Genomic DNA, 14,709 nt, shown 5'->3' on the forward strand with positions numbered 1-14,709 from the left:
GAAACCAAGTCACAAAGTTCCCTTAAAGTGCCCTTACGCATGCGAAAGTTTCACAGCAACTGGGAATCGTCCCATACCTGCAACACTATGCGGTCCCACCAGTCTGTGCTTGTTTCCCGGGCCCAAAATCGGCGTTCAATGGCTACAACCTGCCCCATTACCATCAGGATCTCCAAAGAGCAGGGGCCCACGGTTTGAGAGAATTCTGTGTCCATGTCCTCATCACTCTCGTCGCCGCGCTGCTGTAGCCACTGCCTCCTCGCCTGGTTTTGCAGGTCCTGGTTCAACATTGACTGCACGAGAATTCGCGAGGTGTTTAAAACCTCCATGATTGCTGTCTTGAGCTGAGCAGGGTCTATGCTTGCTGTGCTACGGCGTTTGCACAGTTCATCCAGAAAAAAAGGCACAAGACGGTTGTCTGCTGCTTTCACGGAGGGAGGGGTGAGGCTGTACCCAGAACCACCCGCAACAATGCTTTTTGCCCCATCAGGCACTGGGATCTCAACCAGAATTCCAAGGGGCGAGGGAGACTGCGGGGACTATGGGATAGCTACCCACAGTGCAACGCTCAAGAAATCAACACTAGCTTCAGTACATGGACACACACCGCTGAATTAATGTGCTTAGTGTGGCCGCATGCACTCGACTTTATATAATCTGTTTTACAAAACCAGTTCATGTAAAATCAGAATAATCCCGTAGTGCAGACGTACCCTTAATGTCAGAAGAAATTAAAAAGCTACATAATTATCAGGAGCCTTCAGCTGAATGTCAGCCTTGTCTTCAGTGAAATCTCATCTGTCATACATCCCTGAGAACAATCCTTTCAAATGGTAATTTCTTAACTTTATGAAGTTCTAGCGCTCTGTAGCAAAGAGGATAACAGATGCATAAAAACAAAAGGAAACTGACGCTGCAGTAAAAACTTCTTTATCATTACTGTCTGGTATCTCACAAAATCTGCACACACAGGCAAACAGAAAGAATAAGACACAAAATACAACCCTTGTATCTCAACAGGACCCCATTGTGAACGGCGTACCTGCAATACTGTCACCCTGTGACGGTGAAAAAGAGTGGCAGACAACTTCAGAGGCATCATTTTTATGGGGTTTGGTACTATAAGCAGAGAGGCTCCACTTGTCAGAGCAACAAACAACTCAACTACAGATGGATCAAACGTCAGAGGTGAGGCCAGGAACAGCATATCATGTGGTGTGATCTTAAATAGGGATCTAAAATGAAAGAGGGCAGAGTTATTAAGACCGGTGCATATAAATGCTGGTAACTGGCTGGCATTATTTAAAAACAGAAGGGGTTCTGAGTTGGAGCACTTGTATGGCGTAGCATCTGCACCTAGATTAGTAAAACTTTAATGCCAGAAGGGACCATTAAGATCATTTAATATAACTGCCTGCATACACAGGAAAATTTCACCAAGCGGTTCTTGCATCTTCAAACCCATAACTTCTGGTTGTGCTAGAGCATATCCTTCAGAAAGGCATCTGCATCTATGTTCTGCATGCTGGGGAGGAAGCTCTATGCAGATTTTGAATGGTCTGTGCGCATTCATCAGTACTGCTCGGTATCTGCACTCCATATTGGACTAGCAGTGTTTCCATTACTAATATTTTCGAGCAGGTATTTACCAGAACAAAGAAAAGCCAAGAAAGCTAGAACAGGAATTAAGATTTAGAGAGGAAAATAAATTCCTATATGTCGGAGAATCACAAGTTCAACTTAAGTTTCTGTATCCATTTCATTTAGAGTACCAGCAATAAAATGTCTATATTAGGATCAACATGACTCTAGGAGTAATAAAATCAGTCAAGCATGTTAAGAATAATGTATAACCAAGCAAAGTAATAATTATTCTATTTAGAAATCAACTGAAAGAAAGCTTGGAGGCAGAAGGGGCGTCACAAACACATAACAATGTTAGATCAAAGAATTTAAGGCCAGAAGGCACCATCATGATCATCTAGTCGGACCTCCTGCACATTGCAAGCCATCCACTCCTGTAATAAACCCATATCTTCAGGCTGAGTTACTGAAGTCTCAAACCATGATTTAAAAATTTCAAGTTACAGAGAATCTACCATTTACACTAGTTTAAACCAATGTATGACCTGTGCCCCAGGCTGTACAGGAAGGCAAAAACTCTCCATGGTCTCTGCCAATTTGACCCGGGGGAAAATTCCTTCCCAACCCCAAATATGGCAATCAGTTAGATTCAGAGTATGTGGGTTTTCAACTCCAGCTGGCTTCAACTGTTTGCAGAATGAATTTGCGAAGAATACTTCTACTGTACTAAAGTTACTCTTGCCTCAGTCATTCCTGGTAGTTCAATACCATACCAGATACTAGACTTTGGCACAGTTCCCACCTTAATCACAATTTTGTAATCACCTTATTTTGTAATGTACTTTGTGAATGTAAAATATAATTACTTGCAAGTTAATAAAGCTTTCCAAAGGCACCAATTCTTGGCTTTATATACTTACTCTCGCAAAAGCTAGCTTTTGCAATTTTTCCCTTTCCTTTACAGACCAGTGAGGTGATTCACAAAATACAGCATGACTACAGCTATCAGTGACAAGCAAATACAAGCAGCGTTATATCAAGTTACTTTGAAAATCTCACCTCTAATTGAAAACATAAAAAGGATAATTTGAAAAGTAAACTTACTGAAGATGAAGAATATTTGGCACGATACATTTATGAGGTACTCTGACTATTTTGGGGATCCCTGTAGTTCCTGATGTATGCAAGATGTATGCCAAAGAATATTGCTGCCTGACATCCATGTATCCCCTTTGTGATGTCTCTGATTTAAGTTGGTCCAGGTCAGCTATGTAATCTGTCTTCCAATCACTTGCAGCTCTGGAGATTCCATTTTTGTCTTCTGTGCCATCTAACAGTAGATTTACATCAACATCATTCCAATTAATTTGGAAAAGAGTTAAACCAACATCATCTACTGCAAAAGAACTCTGGTAAAACCAGCCAGCATGGGATAGTTTGAATTTCTGTAAGAGAATAAAATAGTTTACAAGTAAGTTAAAGGCAAAGCTCAGTGCACAGTTTTACTATCTCCATTCCCATATTATACTATAACAATAAAGATAAAATTTTTCAAAAGTGACTACTGATTTTGAGTGCCTCCACTTTTGGGAGCCCAACCTGAGACAGCTTTAAGAAGTCTGGTTTTCAGAGAGCAGCTGCTCGCTCCTTCTTAAAAAAAAACAACAACAAAACTGTGGATGTATTTAATACTCATAAAAATGATGTGATCTAATAATCAGTAGTAAATCAGATGCTGTATAAGTTTCTTCCAAGAGCTCTGCATTCCATTTTGACATGAAACACCTATTGGGGAGGAAGTATGGAAGGATTCCTGAATACCAATGCCCACCATTGGGGAACGTATTACAAAACCATGGAAGTGAATAAGTAGACCGGAAAATAAACTGATGTTTAGAGAAAAAGCATCCAAGTACACCTCTACCCCGATATAACATGACCCAATAACACAAATTCGGATACAATGCAGCAAAGCAGTGCTCCAAGGAGCAGGACTGTGCACTCTGGTGGATCAAAGCAAGTTTGATATAACACGGTTTCACCTATAACGTGGTAAAAATTTCTGGCTCCCGAGGACAGCGTTATATCAAGGCAGAGGTGTGCTTCACATTATCTGAAAGTGTCTGTGACAAACTAAGGTAGATCACTCATGTCATGCTTGCAAACCAATTGCCAGCTCATGTCAAGACCTCTAGGTCTCAACTGAACACTGGCAAACACATAGCTGGAACCTCCTGTCCCCTGAGAGTTAGTAGGCAGGTTAAGAGGAGAACTCTCCCGTCAATCTAGTGCTGTCTACACTGGGGTCTTTGGTTTAACTCGGTCGCTCAGGGTGTGGATTTTTAACAACCCTAAGTAACATAGCTATACCAACCTAATTTCCTAGTGCATACCAGGCCCTAGTCTCCAACAGGAGGTGTTATCGCCTGTCCAATAAAGAAGGCCCAGCCGGAGAAGAACTACTCTGGAATATCAGAGGTCAAAAGACTTTGCCGATTCCACTCCCCCGCAGGAAGAGGAGACATGCAAGTGAATTCCTCCCATTAGCTGAACTGGCAGCTAACAGAAGACAAGAAGGGACATATAGAGCTCTCTTATTATAGAAGCTTCTATTACTGTTTGAAACTTAAGACTAACATTTGTGTGTGCATGTTTACCTGCTTTAACTTTGTAAATAATTATTTCTTTTTCCTACTTAATACATCTTTAGATCGATTATTATAGGATTGGTTACAAGCACTGTCTTCAGTGTGAAGTCTAAAGTGCAACTGACCCTGTGTAAGTGACATCCTTTGGGACTGGGAGAAACCAGTAACACTACTGTGATTTTGGGTGTAAGAGACCATCTGTCACAAAGGCAAGCTTAAATGGGTGGTACCCAAGGAGATCGACTGTCACTCGACGTTAAGACTGTAATAGTGCCTGAGGAGTTTATACTTGATAATTGGTTGGTGAAATCTAAGTATAGATCTCCAAGCCAATTTGTGCCCCTCTTCTTAACAATATCCCCTAAGGTTGAGAACTCATGTTTTTGACCCACAGCAGAACAGCTTGAAAACCACTCATTATCAAAATAAAGACAATTACATCATAGCGCTTGGTAAACAGAAGGCAACTAACTCAACTGCTGCAATTTTCTAAATCTCATTTTAATGTTCCTTTTAGTATCCTTAACACTTACCTTTATTTTGTCATTCTCAACAAGGATATACTGGAGGTTACATTTCTTCATAAAATAGTTAGATAACACTGGTGGTGCATCTGGATCAAGAGGAGAATATGCAGCTGGAACTTGGAGGATTCTAACAAGGCAAAAATTCCAGTCAATTAATAGCACTGTAAAAGACAAAGAGTTAAATTATATCTTCAGTTTTACATAAATTCCACAGATGCTTCTTTTATGCTATGAGGTCCCTTAGTTTCCAGACATAGGCGGCATGTGAGCCTTTCGTTTGGGTAGGCTTAAACGCGAGTGCCGGAAACTCCCTAAAAGTGTGTGGGGACTGCCTGAGCCTGGATTGTGGCCCAGCTCCTGCTCTCACCTCTTCCCCTAAGCCCCCCCTATGCTGCTTGCTCCTCTTCCTTTGAGGCTTGGTTACAATATGTAGCACATATGTACATGGAGCAGATGCAGAATACATCCTAGAAACATCATAGTTTTATTCTCGCAGGTTCAGGAGATCTGGCTTTTGAAGATTTGAGTTACATAATCTCTTCCCTAACAAAGACAGATAAATATCGTCCCACTGTCATCAGTTATGCTTCTTTTATACTGCTGCGCTTCTTCAGTGCTTACTAGTATCACTAGTGTGCATATGAACCACCTAGTGGCTTAATTTACCAAATAAGAATTCTTGGCTTTTTGTCTTCATCAAAAAACCCTGAGCATCCAGATTAATAAAGCTGATGCTATATTAATTAGGTTTAAAAAATTCTGCTGAGGTGTTATTTTTGCAAAAAAAAATAAAATCTATTACTATTTGGCTTTCCCTTACAAATTAATACATTATCTGAAAGTGTCTGTGACAAACTAAGGTAGATCACTTGTGTCATGCTTGCAAACCAATTGCCAGCTCATGTCAAGACCTCTAGGTCTCAACTGAACACTGACAAACACATAGCTGGAACCTCCTGTCCCCTGAGAGTTAGTAGGTAGGTAAAGAGGAGAACTCTCCCGTCAATCTAGTCCTGTCTAAGCACTGAGGTACAACCGCATCTGCTCTAACCCTTCAGACAGAGACCAACACCTACAAAATCTCCACCAAGCATTCTCAAAACTACAATACCCGCACGAGGAAATAAGGAAACAGATCAACAGAGCCAGACGTGTACCCAGAAGCCTCCTACTGCAAGACAAACCCAAGAAAGAAACCAACAGGACTCCACTGGCCATCACATACAGCCCCCAGCTAAAACCCCTCCAACACATCATCAAGGATCTACAACCCATCCTGGACAATGATCCCACACTTTCACAGGCCTTGGGTGGCAGGCCAGTCCTTGCCCACAGACAACCTGCCAACCTGAAACATAGTCTCACTAGTAACTGCACACCGCACCATAATTAACTCTAGCTCAGGAACCAATCCATGCAACAAACCTCGATGCCAGCTCTGCCCACATATCTACACCAGTGACACCATCACAGGACCTAACTAGATCAGCCACACCATCACTGGTTCATTCACCTGCACATCCACCAATGTAATATACGCCATCATATGCCAGCAATGCCCCTCTGCTATGTACATCGGCCAAACTGGACAGTCTCTACGGAAAAGGATAAATGGACACAAATCAGACATTAGGAATGGCAATATACAAAAACCTGTAGGACAGCACTTCAACCTTCCTGGCCACACTATAGCAGACCTTAAGGTGGCCATCCTGCAGCAAAAAAACTTCAGGACCAGACTTCAAAGAGAAACTGCTGAGCTTCAGTTCATCTGCAAATTTGACACCATCAGCTCAGGATTGAACAAAGACTGTGAATGGCTTGCCAACTACAGAATCAGTTTCTCCTCTCTTGGTTTTCACACCTCAACTGCTAGAACAGGGCCTCATCCTCCCTGATTGAACTGACCTCGTTATCTCTAGCTTGCTTGCTAGCATATATATACCTGCCCCTGGAAATTTCCACTACATGCATCTGAGGAAGTGGGTATTCACTCAGGAAAGCTCATGCTCCAAAACGTCTGTTAAGTCTATAAGGTGCCATAGGATTCTTTGCTGCTTTTACAAATTAATACTCATTACACTAAGTATTTTGCTAAACAGAACAAGGGATACCTGGTTCTAAAACACTACATGAACAAAACCAGCCAAAATTTGGGAGAAAGAGCATATAAAAGGTATCAGCAATTGCTATAAGGGCCTGAGCAAAACTGGTTCAGTACATAAAGCTTGTTTTAACTCACTGTTCTTGTTTTCATCAGTGAAGTTGAGCATGTGCAGGAGAAAATGCCATTAAATCTAAAGGTGCATTGTACATGCATGAACAGTTAGTAAGTACACGCTCATTGGTCAAGGAACTTACAGGTTATACTGGTTAAGTCAGTGGAACCTTTAAGCACTTGTAATTCAGTACACATGTGTGGCATAATGCCTCCCAAAGCATCAAGAATTGTGACCACTGCTGCACACGGTCACATGTTAGTAAAAGGTTATGGCTGTGACACGCAGTTAACAGAAAGATTTAGGAAATGCAAAAGTTAAGATTCCAGCAGTAATGTGAATTTAGCCATGATGCACATCCCGTATATTTGATATATTTTATGATTAGGCCTGGAAGAATATAATTTGTATTTTGTTATGATTTTGACAGATGACTGTTTATTTGTATGCATTTTTAGATTATCAATTTAAATTTTCACAATTACACAAAATTATGGGTTAAGCATTTTTTAAAATCTATATATAATTTTCCCAATTGTGGGAAATTATGGAGCAATGGTAAGATAATAACTGAATCACTGACATTGAGTTTCAAAAAGTTAAAGCTTTATAAACTGTTAGCACACAAATGGTGTTGGCAATATGTCAAAATATACAAAGTATACTTAAATCAACAAATCATACCTGTTTTTTAAGATTCATTCATTAGTCCACTTGTGAACAAGCCTAATTCATAAGTCTAAATTACTGGTTTTTTACTCTAATATGTTCTCAAGCAGTATTTTTCTTACTTTGCCTATCTATAAATTTTGATTGTGATCTATGGAAATAATGCATCATCTTTTTAATAAGTAGAGTGCAATCAATGTTTACTGACATTTACTGATAAAAATTGGATTATTTCAAGCCTATTTCTGATGTATATGGTAACATTTTAAACTAGTTAACTAGAAAACAAGGGAACAGAAAATAGTGCTCATGTGCAATATTGTTGAACTGACGGTAGTGCTGAAGCCTCAACTTTTACATTTCCTCATTACTTATTTTAATCATGCATCCTTATTGTTGTAACTTAATTCTGCATTTCATTTTCTAGATTTTCTTTTACAGAAAAAATCCAAAGCAAGTTGTTAAAATTTTAAGCATATTAAGTTGAATCAGGTTACAGCCAAATTAGATGGATTTAAAGCCTGAAACTTGAATTTAGCCCTAATTGTGAATTAGTATCTTTGTTTGGTTAGGGAGAGGGGGAGAAAGGAGAGGGGAGTTAACTGAATAGAGGTATGATGGTCTAGGGGAAAAAAATCAATATTTAAATTAGACTATATGTTTATGTCTAAAGATATACATTTAAACAAAGTTGTGCTGCATATTCATGGACTGTTACGTAGACATGCACTGGTAAAGGGAATTTAAGCGTTTTAATTGCTTTGCAAGTGAATGTAAGAACCACAAGCCAAAGTGCTCTGGAATTTTTATTTAAAATCCCCCCCACCCACACCCTGGCTTTACCACTATACATAACATTCCAAACAGTTCAGCAAAACCAGTTTATAAATTCAGTTAAAATGCGTCTAGCTACTAGAGCTCCACTGGTTTTGAAGTTTGTAGACTGACTATAGAGAAGACAAAATGTAAAACAGAAGTATTCAAAGTATTACCCTAAAATCCAAGATGGTAAATTTATTCCAGGATAGCAGTAAAGGCCTATTTCAAATCTTCCTCTTTGGTCACAGTAGTTTTGCAGGAAAACTGTTAATTCTGTGGCAAGACTAACAACCTCCTTGTAAGTGTAGAAAACTGAAGGTTTATCATTACATTCATCAAAACATACTGCTTTTCTATCAGAATACAGGCTGGCTGCCTGATGCACCATCTCCTGAAGGGTCATTTTAAGTATATAATTTTCAGTCCCCTAAACAGATAAAAATAATAACAAAAGATTACAATGAATTCTGATTTAACATTATGAATATAAAAGACAGCTTAGTCTAGTGAAAAAGAAATCAAAGGAAACAGCATGAGACCTCTTCTAAAAGCAATTTAAAGAGACTGTGCCAAATTAAAGACTGTAGCATTTAAAAACAAGTTATTCATATTACAAACCTTAATCTGAATTTTAAAAGTCTTTTTTATTTTACTATTTGCTATTTTTGTTGTTTGGTTACAATTAAAAAAGTCTATTCAATTTCCACTTTCAGGTTCTTATGCTCTAATGCAATGCTTAGATTGCAAACATGGGAGGAAATTATTTTGCCTTTGAGGGCAGAAGAGAAAGAAGTATTTTCAACTAGATTTGTTTAAAAGGAAATACTTCTACTGGTGCTCAATTTTGTAAAAGCTTGGGTTTATAAAATGGATATTTTGAATCTTTAGAGGTAAATTGAAACACTCATTTTAAAGAAATAACATTTAAAGATCCCAGTCTTGCCACTGGACTTCAGTGGAGCGAGGATTTCTTCAACAGAGTATGTCTACACATAAACATTACAAACACAAAATATAATTAGAAATTAGGCCATGTCTACATCTAAAATTTTGCAGCGCTGGTTGTTACAGCTGTATTAGTACAATACAGCTGTATAGGGCCAGCGCTGCAGAGTGGCCACACTTACAGCAACCAGCGCTGCAAGTGGTGTTAGATGTGGCCACACTGCAGCGCTGTTGGGCGGCTTCAAGGGGGGTTCGGGGAACGCGAGAGCAAACCGGGAAAGGAGACCAGCTTCGCCGCGGTTTGCTCTGGCGTTCCCCGAACCACCCTGCAAACCGCAGGGAAGGAGACCTGCTTGCTCGGGGGTTCGGGGAACGAGAGAGCAAACCGGGAAAGGAGACCAGCTTCGCCGCGGTTTGCTCTCGTGTTCCCCGAGCAAGCAGGTCTCCTTCCCTGCGGTTTGCAGGGTGGTTCGGGGAACGCGAGAGCAAACCGCGGCGAAGCTGGTCTCCTTTCCCAGTTTGCTCTCGCGTTCCCCGAACCACCCTGCAAACCGCAGGGAAGGAGACCTGCTTGCTCGGGTTCCGGGAACGCGAGAGCAAGCCGGGGAAGGAGACCAGCTTGATTACCAGAGGCTTCCTCCTTCCACGGAGGTCAAGAAAAGCGCTGGTAAGTGTCTACATTGGATTACCAGCGCTGGATCCTCTACACCCGAGACAAAACGGGAGTACGGCCAGCGCTGCAAACAGGGAGTTGCAGCGCTGGTGATGCCCTGCAGATGTGTACACCTTCAAAGTTGCAGCGCTGTAACTCCCTCACCAGCGCTGCAACTTTCTGATGTAGACAAGCCCTGAGTTTCTCCTTTATTTACCTGGCAAGAGTTCAATGCTCAATCCTCAAGTACATAATTATCTCATTTATATGACAAGCCCATATTTACAGTGTGAGATCTTATGGGTAGGGCCCTACCAAATTCATGAAAAACATGTCACGGACTGTGAAATCTGGTCTCCCTCTCCATGAAATCTTGTCTTGTGCGTGCTTTTACCCTATATTATACAGATTTCAGGGGGGTAGACCAGCATTTCTCAAATTGGGGGGCCTGACCCAAAAGGGAATTGCAGGGGGTCACAAGGTTATTTTAGAAGGATTGCAGTATTGCCACCCTTACTTCTGTGCTGACTTCAGAGCTGAGAGGCCAGGGAATAGCAGCTGTTGACCTGGGGCCCAGCTCTGTAAGCAACAGCTCAGAAATAAAGGTGGCAATACCATACCATGCCATCCTTACTTCTGCGCTGCTGATGGTGACAATTCTGCCTTCAGACTAGCTCCCATCCAGCAGATTCCACTCTCCAGCTGCCCAACTCTGAAGGCAGTATCACCACCACCACCAGCACAGAAGTGAGGGTAGCAGTACCGCAACCCCCCTCCTCCACAACTCCTTTTGGGTTAGGACCCCTACAACTATACCATGAAATTTCAGATTTAAATAGCTGAAATCATGAAGTTTACAATTTTAAAAATCCTACGGCTGTGAAACTGACCAAAGTGAATTGTGAATGGGGTAGAGGCCTTGCTTCTATGTGTTCTGTTTGCAGAACTTATTACGCGTGTGGGCACTATAAAACAAAATAATCAAAGAGTTAAAGAACTGCAAGGAACTCAGCTGTCTGCATTGATTAGGGACTAAGTTCGGTTTGCCTTACTTGTGCAAGTAGTCTTACTGATTTTAATATGACTTTGCATATAAGTAAGGTGAGCAGAATTTGACCTTAAGTATTAGTGATATCTGCTACTGCAGAAGAAACACATACAGTTCTCAAAAACAAAGCAAAGCAATCTCATGCATCAAGGGGTGAAGAGATCACAAAGTTTTTAAAGAGGTAATTTAAGGCCATTTAAAAAAGTGAAGACTGGTAATAATAAAAACAGAAAAGTGCTTTCAAAGCCAGATCACCTTGGTTTTCCTCATATATCATTTACTTACTGTTAAGAAGGTTACACAGATCTTACTTCCAAACATTTGAGGACAAACTCTTCTACATGTTTATAACTGCACAAATTCAGTTATTGTTTAAATCATAATTATCCACATAAGTTCAATGTCATCAAGCTGAAATTCTGCATGAGCTTGAAGGAAACAAACAAGAAAACTTAAGAGTTGATACAATTATTGTTAAATAACTGCTGGAGTTTTCCTGTAGATTATAATTCCACTCCCAGGCAATTTATATTAACTGTAAACAAATATCCACCACAAAACGTTACATAAACATATAAAATAAATGGCATATTCTCACTTATTTCAAGGCTGCAGAAACAGACCGAATGTTAGAGAAGAGGTCTAACTAAAATTTACTAAAGGAAGGATAACCAAACTTTCTCTGTCATGCCTAGGCACTGACTTATATATATAGTGAAAGAAATATTATGAGGCACATCCTCAGTCCCATGCACAGGCTTTTGCCTGTTTTTCCATCTAACAACACATTTTTATGAACATGGTAGAGGAACACTTCCATATTTTTTTTTAACTGTTACAAATAATACCTATGATCACTAAAACAAAGAGAGCTTTTTCTTAGATTAATGAGAAAAATATGTCTAGTTCTTCAGTTTGTTTTATTTGTGAATTTGCCAGCATTTAATGTATGTGGATCTTTCACACAGTAATATTTTGGAAAAACGTGATTTTAAAACCACAAAAATTGACAGGGGACAAGGAGAAAATTATTGTTTATGCAATTGTTAGCACTATTGAGTTGGCATTGTCCTTTAAAATACAGAGGGAATATATTTTTGTAACCAAAGCCACAAACTTCCAGTGCTAATAGTTATCACTCCATTGTATGCATTACAATACCTTTACATAAACCATTGTTTTCCAAAATAATATATATCACCAGATTACTTGTGTGCACGCACACACATCTTAAACTAGGAAAAAATGTTTTTGCAACCTGGTTGGACAAAAGTAACCATGACCTATAGAAACTAGCACAAGAATATGCTTCAAAATGACATTTAACTACTTAAATGTATGACACAATCAGCATTGCTCATTACATCAGAAATACACTATAGAAATTAGAAATTTACTTGGATTTAATTGAAGCTGATTCATTTATTGAAGCAAAGACTGCTGATTGAGTGTTATTTATTCAATTTATTGACAGACCTCAAAACAATTGGTAAGATGGTTAAAAACATCTGTTCTCTCCAAGGCAGGGCACACACCCCAGCACATCTGGATCCAAGCGCAGACCACCTGTTGTCTGGCCGGAAACAGAGCAGGACATGCTGGGAAGTGTAGTCTCCTCGGACGCACCTCACATCAGCCCAGACTGTGCAGGTTACTGTAGCCCCAGGGCCAGCAGACGAGAGTGACAAGGCGGGGGAGGCAGTACCTCCTGCCAGGCCACGGCCTCTCGGTGACACGCTTCCCAGCGCCCCAGAGCTCTTCTACAGGCGGAGCGCCAAGCCTGAGGGGCGGGTACGCGGGGCCAGCCTCTCTCCCTGCAGCTGTTTAAATCTCCCGCCGGCCGCAGTGGGACCAGTGCCCTGGCTATCGCCCACGGCTCCTCTGGCCCACGCGGGGCGCCGCCGGGTGCGGGAGGGGAGAAGCTGCGGGGCTGCGCTCGGACGAGGGCGGCTGCAACGTGGCTGGTTTCATCCCTCAGCCGCAGCAGGGGTCTAGGCGCGAGGCCCGGTCCGTTTCCGCCACCCCCACTGGCCCGGCCTGGGCTGCTCCCCCGCCGACCCCTGCCCAAGAGCACCCACCTGCGCGCTCCGCCCACCGGGGCCGCCGCGACGCCATCGAGCGGCGGTAGCCAAGCAGCAGCAAAGGCTCGCCCCGTCTTGCCGCGACACCAGCTCTGCGCCACATCTGATTGGCCGAATGTTCTTTTTCCCATTGGCTCCTTCTAGGCAGCTTCAGAATGATCGTGCTCTATCCTAGCAGCCGTGTTCCCATTGGTTACTAGCTGCAACATTTTGATTGGATGCTGGGGTCAGGCTGTTCCATTCTCCTAGCAGCTGGGGGGGAGAAGAGTCTTGGAGCAAACAGCTCAAAACCAACCTACTGAAGGAGATTTCCCGTGTGTGTGCTGGGGGATAAACCATAAGGCAGGGTAAGTACAACTTCGTCCCCATCTCCCCTCCCCCCCCGCGCGGCGGAGATAAAGAGTTCGCGGCTCTCAGCTCATTTAGAGGGGGGCGGGGTTTAGTCGAGTGAGTGCCCCCCCCCCCTTCGAGCATGCGCCCTGCTGGCTCCGGGCGTCCTGGGAGCCGCTTGTCACAGGGCATCAGGGGACAGGAAGAAGCCTGGCCAGCAGCTGCTGGCGCTGGAAGAGAGACGCCTTTCACTGCCCAACGGCCCCCTTTCCCCCCTCAGCTCTGTGTGAACGTACCCCGTTTGTCTCTTTCACCAACGGCTACTACCTCACCCACCCTGTGTCTGCACTCAACAGCCACGCTTGCCTGTTACACAAAAAGTATAATAAAGTGACTATGGGGAACATGGATCTTGCGTGTCTGATATTTACAATTGTGACTCTTAAAAAACATATCAAGATGCTATAAGCAATGACTAGCTGAAACTTCAATCTGCAGAAATTAGTTTTAGTTGATTACATACATGAAGTGGGTTTTAGCCCACAAAAAAGTTATGCCCAAATAATTTGTTAGTCTCCAAGGTGCCACAAGTACTCCTCATTCTTTCTGCTAATGCAGACTAACATGGCTACTACTCAAACCATACACCGTCAACTGATATTCAAACTGAGAAAGTTTCAGAAGTGTAATATAACCAGTGTTCCAAAAAAAAACTGAAGCAAGGTTGGCTATATATAAGTAATTGTGCTAGGAAACAAATCAGGACTTTGATGCAAATTCTGGGTATGTTTGAAAAGAAGGAACACTAAACAAATACTTATTGACTGGGCCACAGAATCCACTGCAAAGGAGTCTCCTTTGATAGATGAGCAGTGTCAAAGGAAAATGGGGATGGGAAAGGAAACGAGAAAGGGAAGAGTTTAGGAAGCAATTTTAACTGCTTACAAGTAAGCTACCATATGATGCACTGAACAAGAAACATTGTAGGCCTGGTGCAAACCATAAGTGAAAGTTAAAACCTCTGCCTCCAAATGCTGAGTCTGATATTATTATAGCCCTTTATAGAGTCAGATTTTTACATTTTAAAATGCAGTTATGATGTTCTGTACCTCAGGGGAATACCTAGCACCCCCATGTTCATCCTTATGATTGCGTGGTATCCAATGCAAAGTTTCTTATGCCAGGTG

At 41.7% G+C, this 14,709-nt stretch overlaps 1 protein-coding gene across 1 annotated transcript in view; it reads right to left on the bottom strand.

Annotated features, from left to right (window-relative positions):
- The window catches only part of AASDH (aminoadipate-semialdehyde dehydrogenase), a 38,671-nt gene extending 25,498 nt beyond the window's left edge, over positions 1-13,173 (bottom strand). Inside the window, 5 exon segments of the mRNA XM_030563242.1 lie at positions 1,043-1,235; positions 2,689-3,029; positions 4,766-4,886; positions 8,640-8,893; positions 11,397-13,173. Coding sequence (XP_030419102.1) covers positions 1,043-1,235; positions 2,689-3,029; positions 4,766-4,886; positions 8,640-8,893; positions 11,397-11,432 — 945 coding nt within the window. The 5' untranslated portion in view covers positions 11,433-13,173.
- Positions 13,174-14,709: the final 1,536 nt, after the last annotated feature.

This window comes from Gopherus evgoodei, chromosome 5, assembly GCF_007399415.2.
Source record: "Gopherus evgoodei ecotype Sinaloan lineage chromosome 5, rGopEvg1_v1.p, whole genome shotgun sequence".
Classification (NCBI taxonomy): Eukaryota; Metazoa; Chordata; order Testudines; family Testudinidae; genus Gopherus; species Gopherus evgoodei.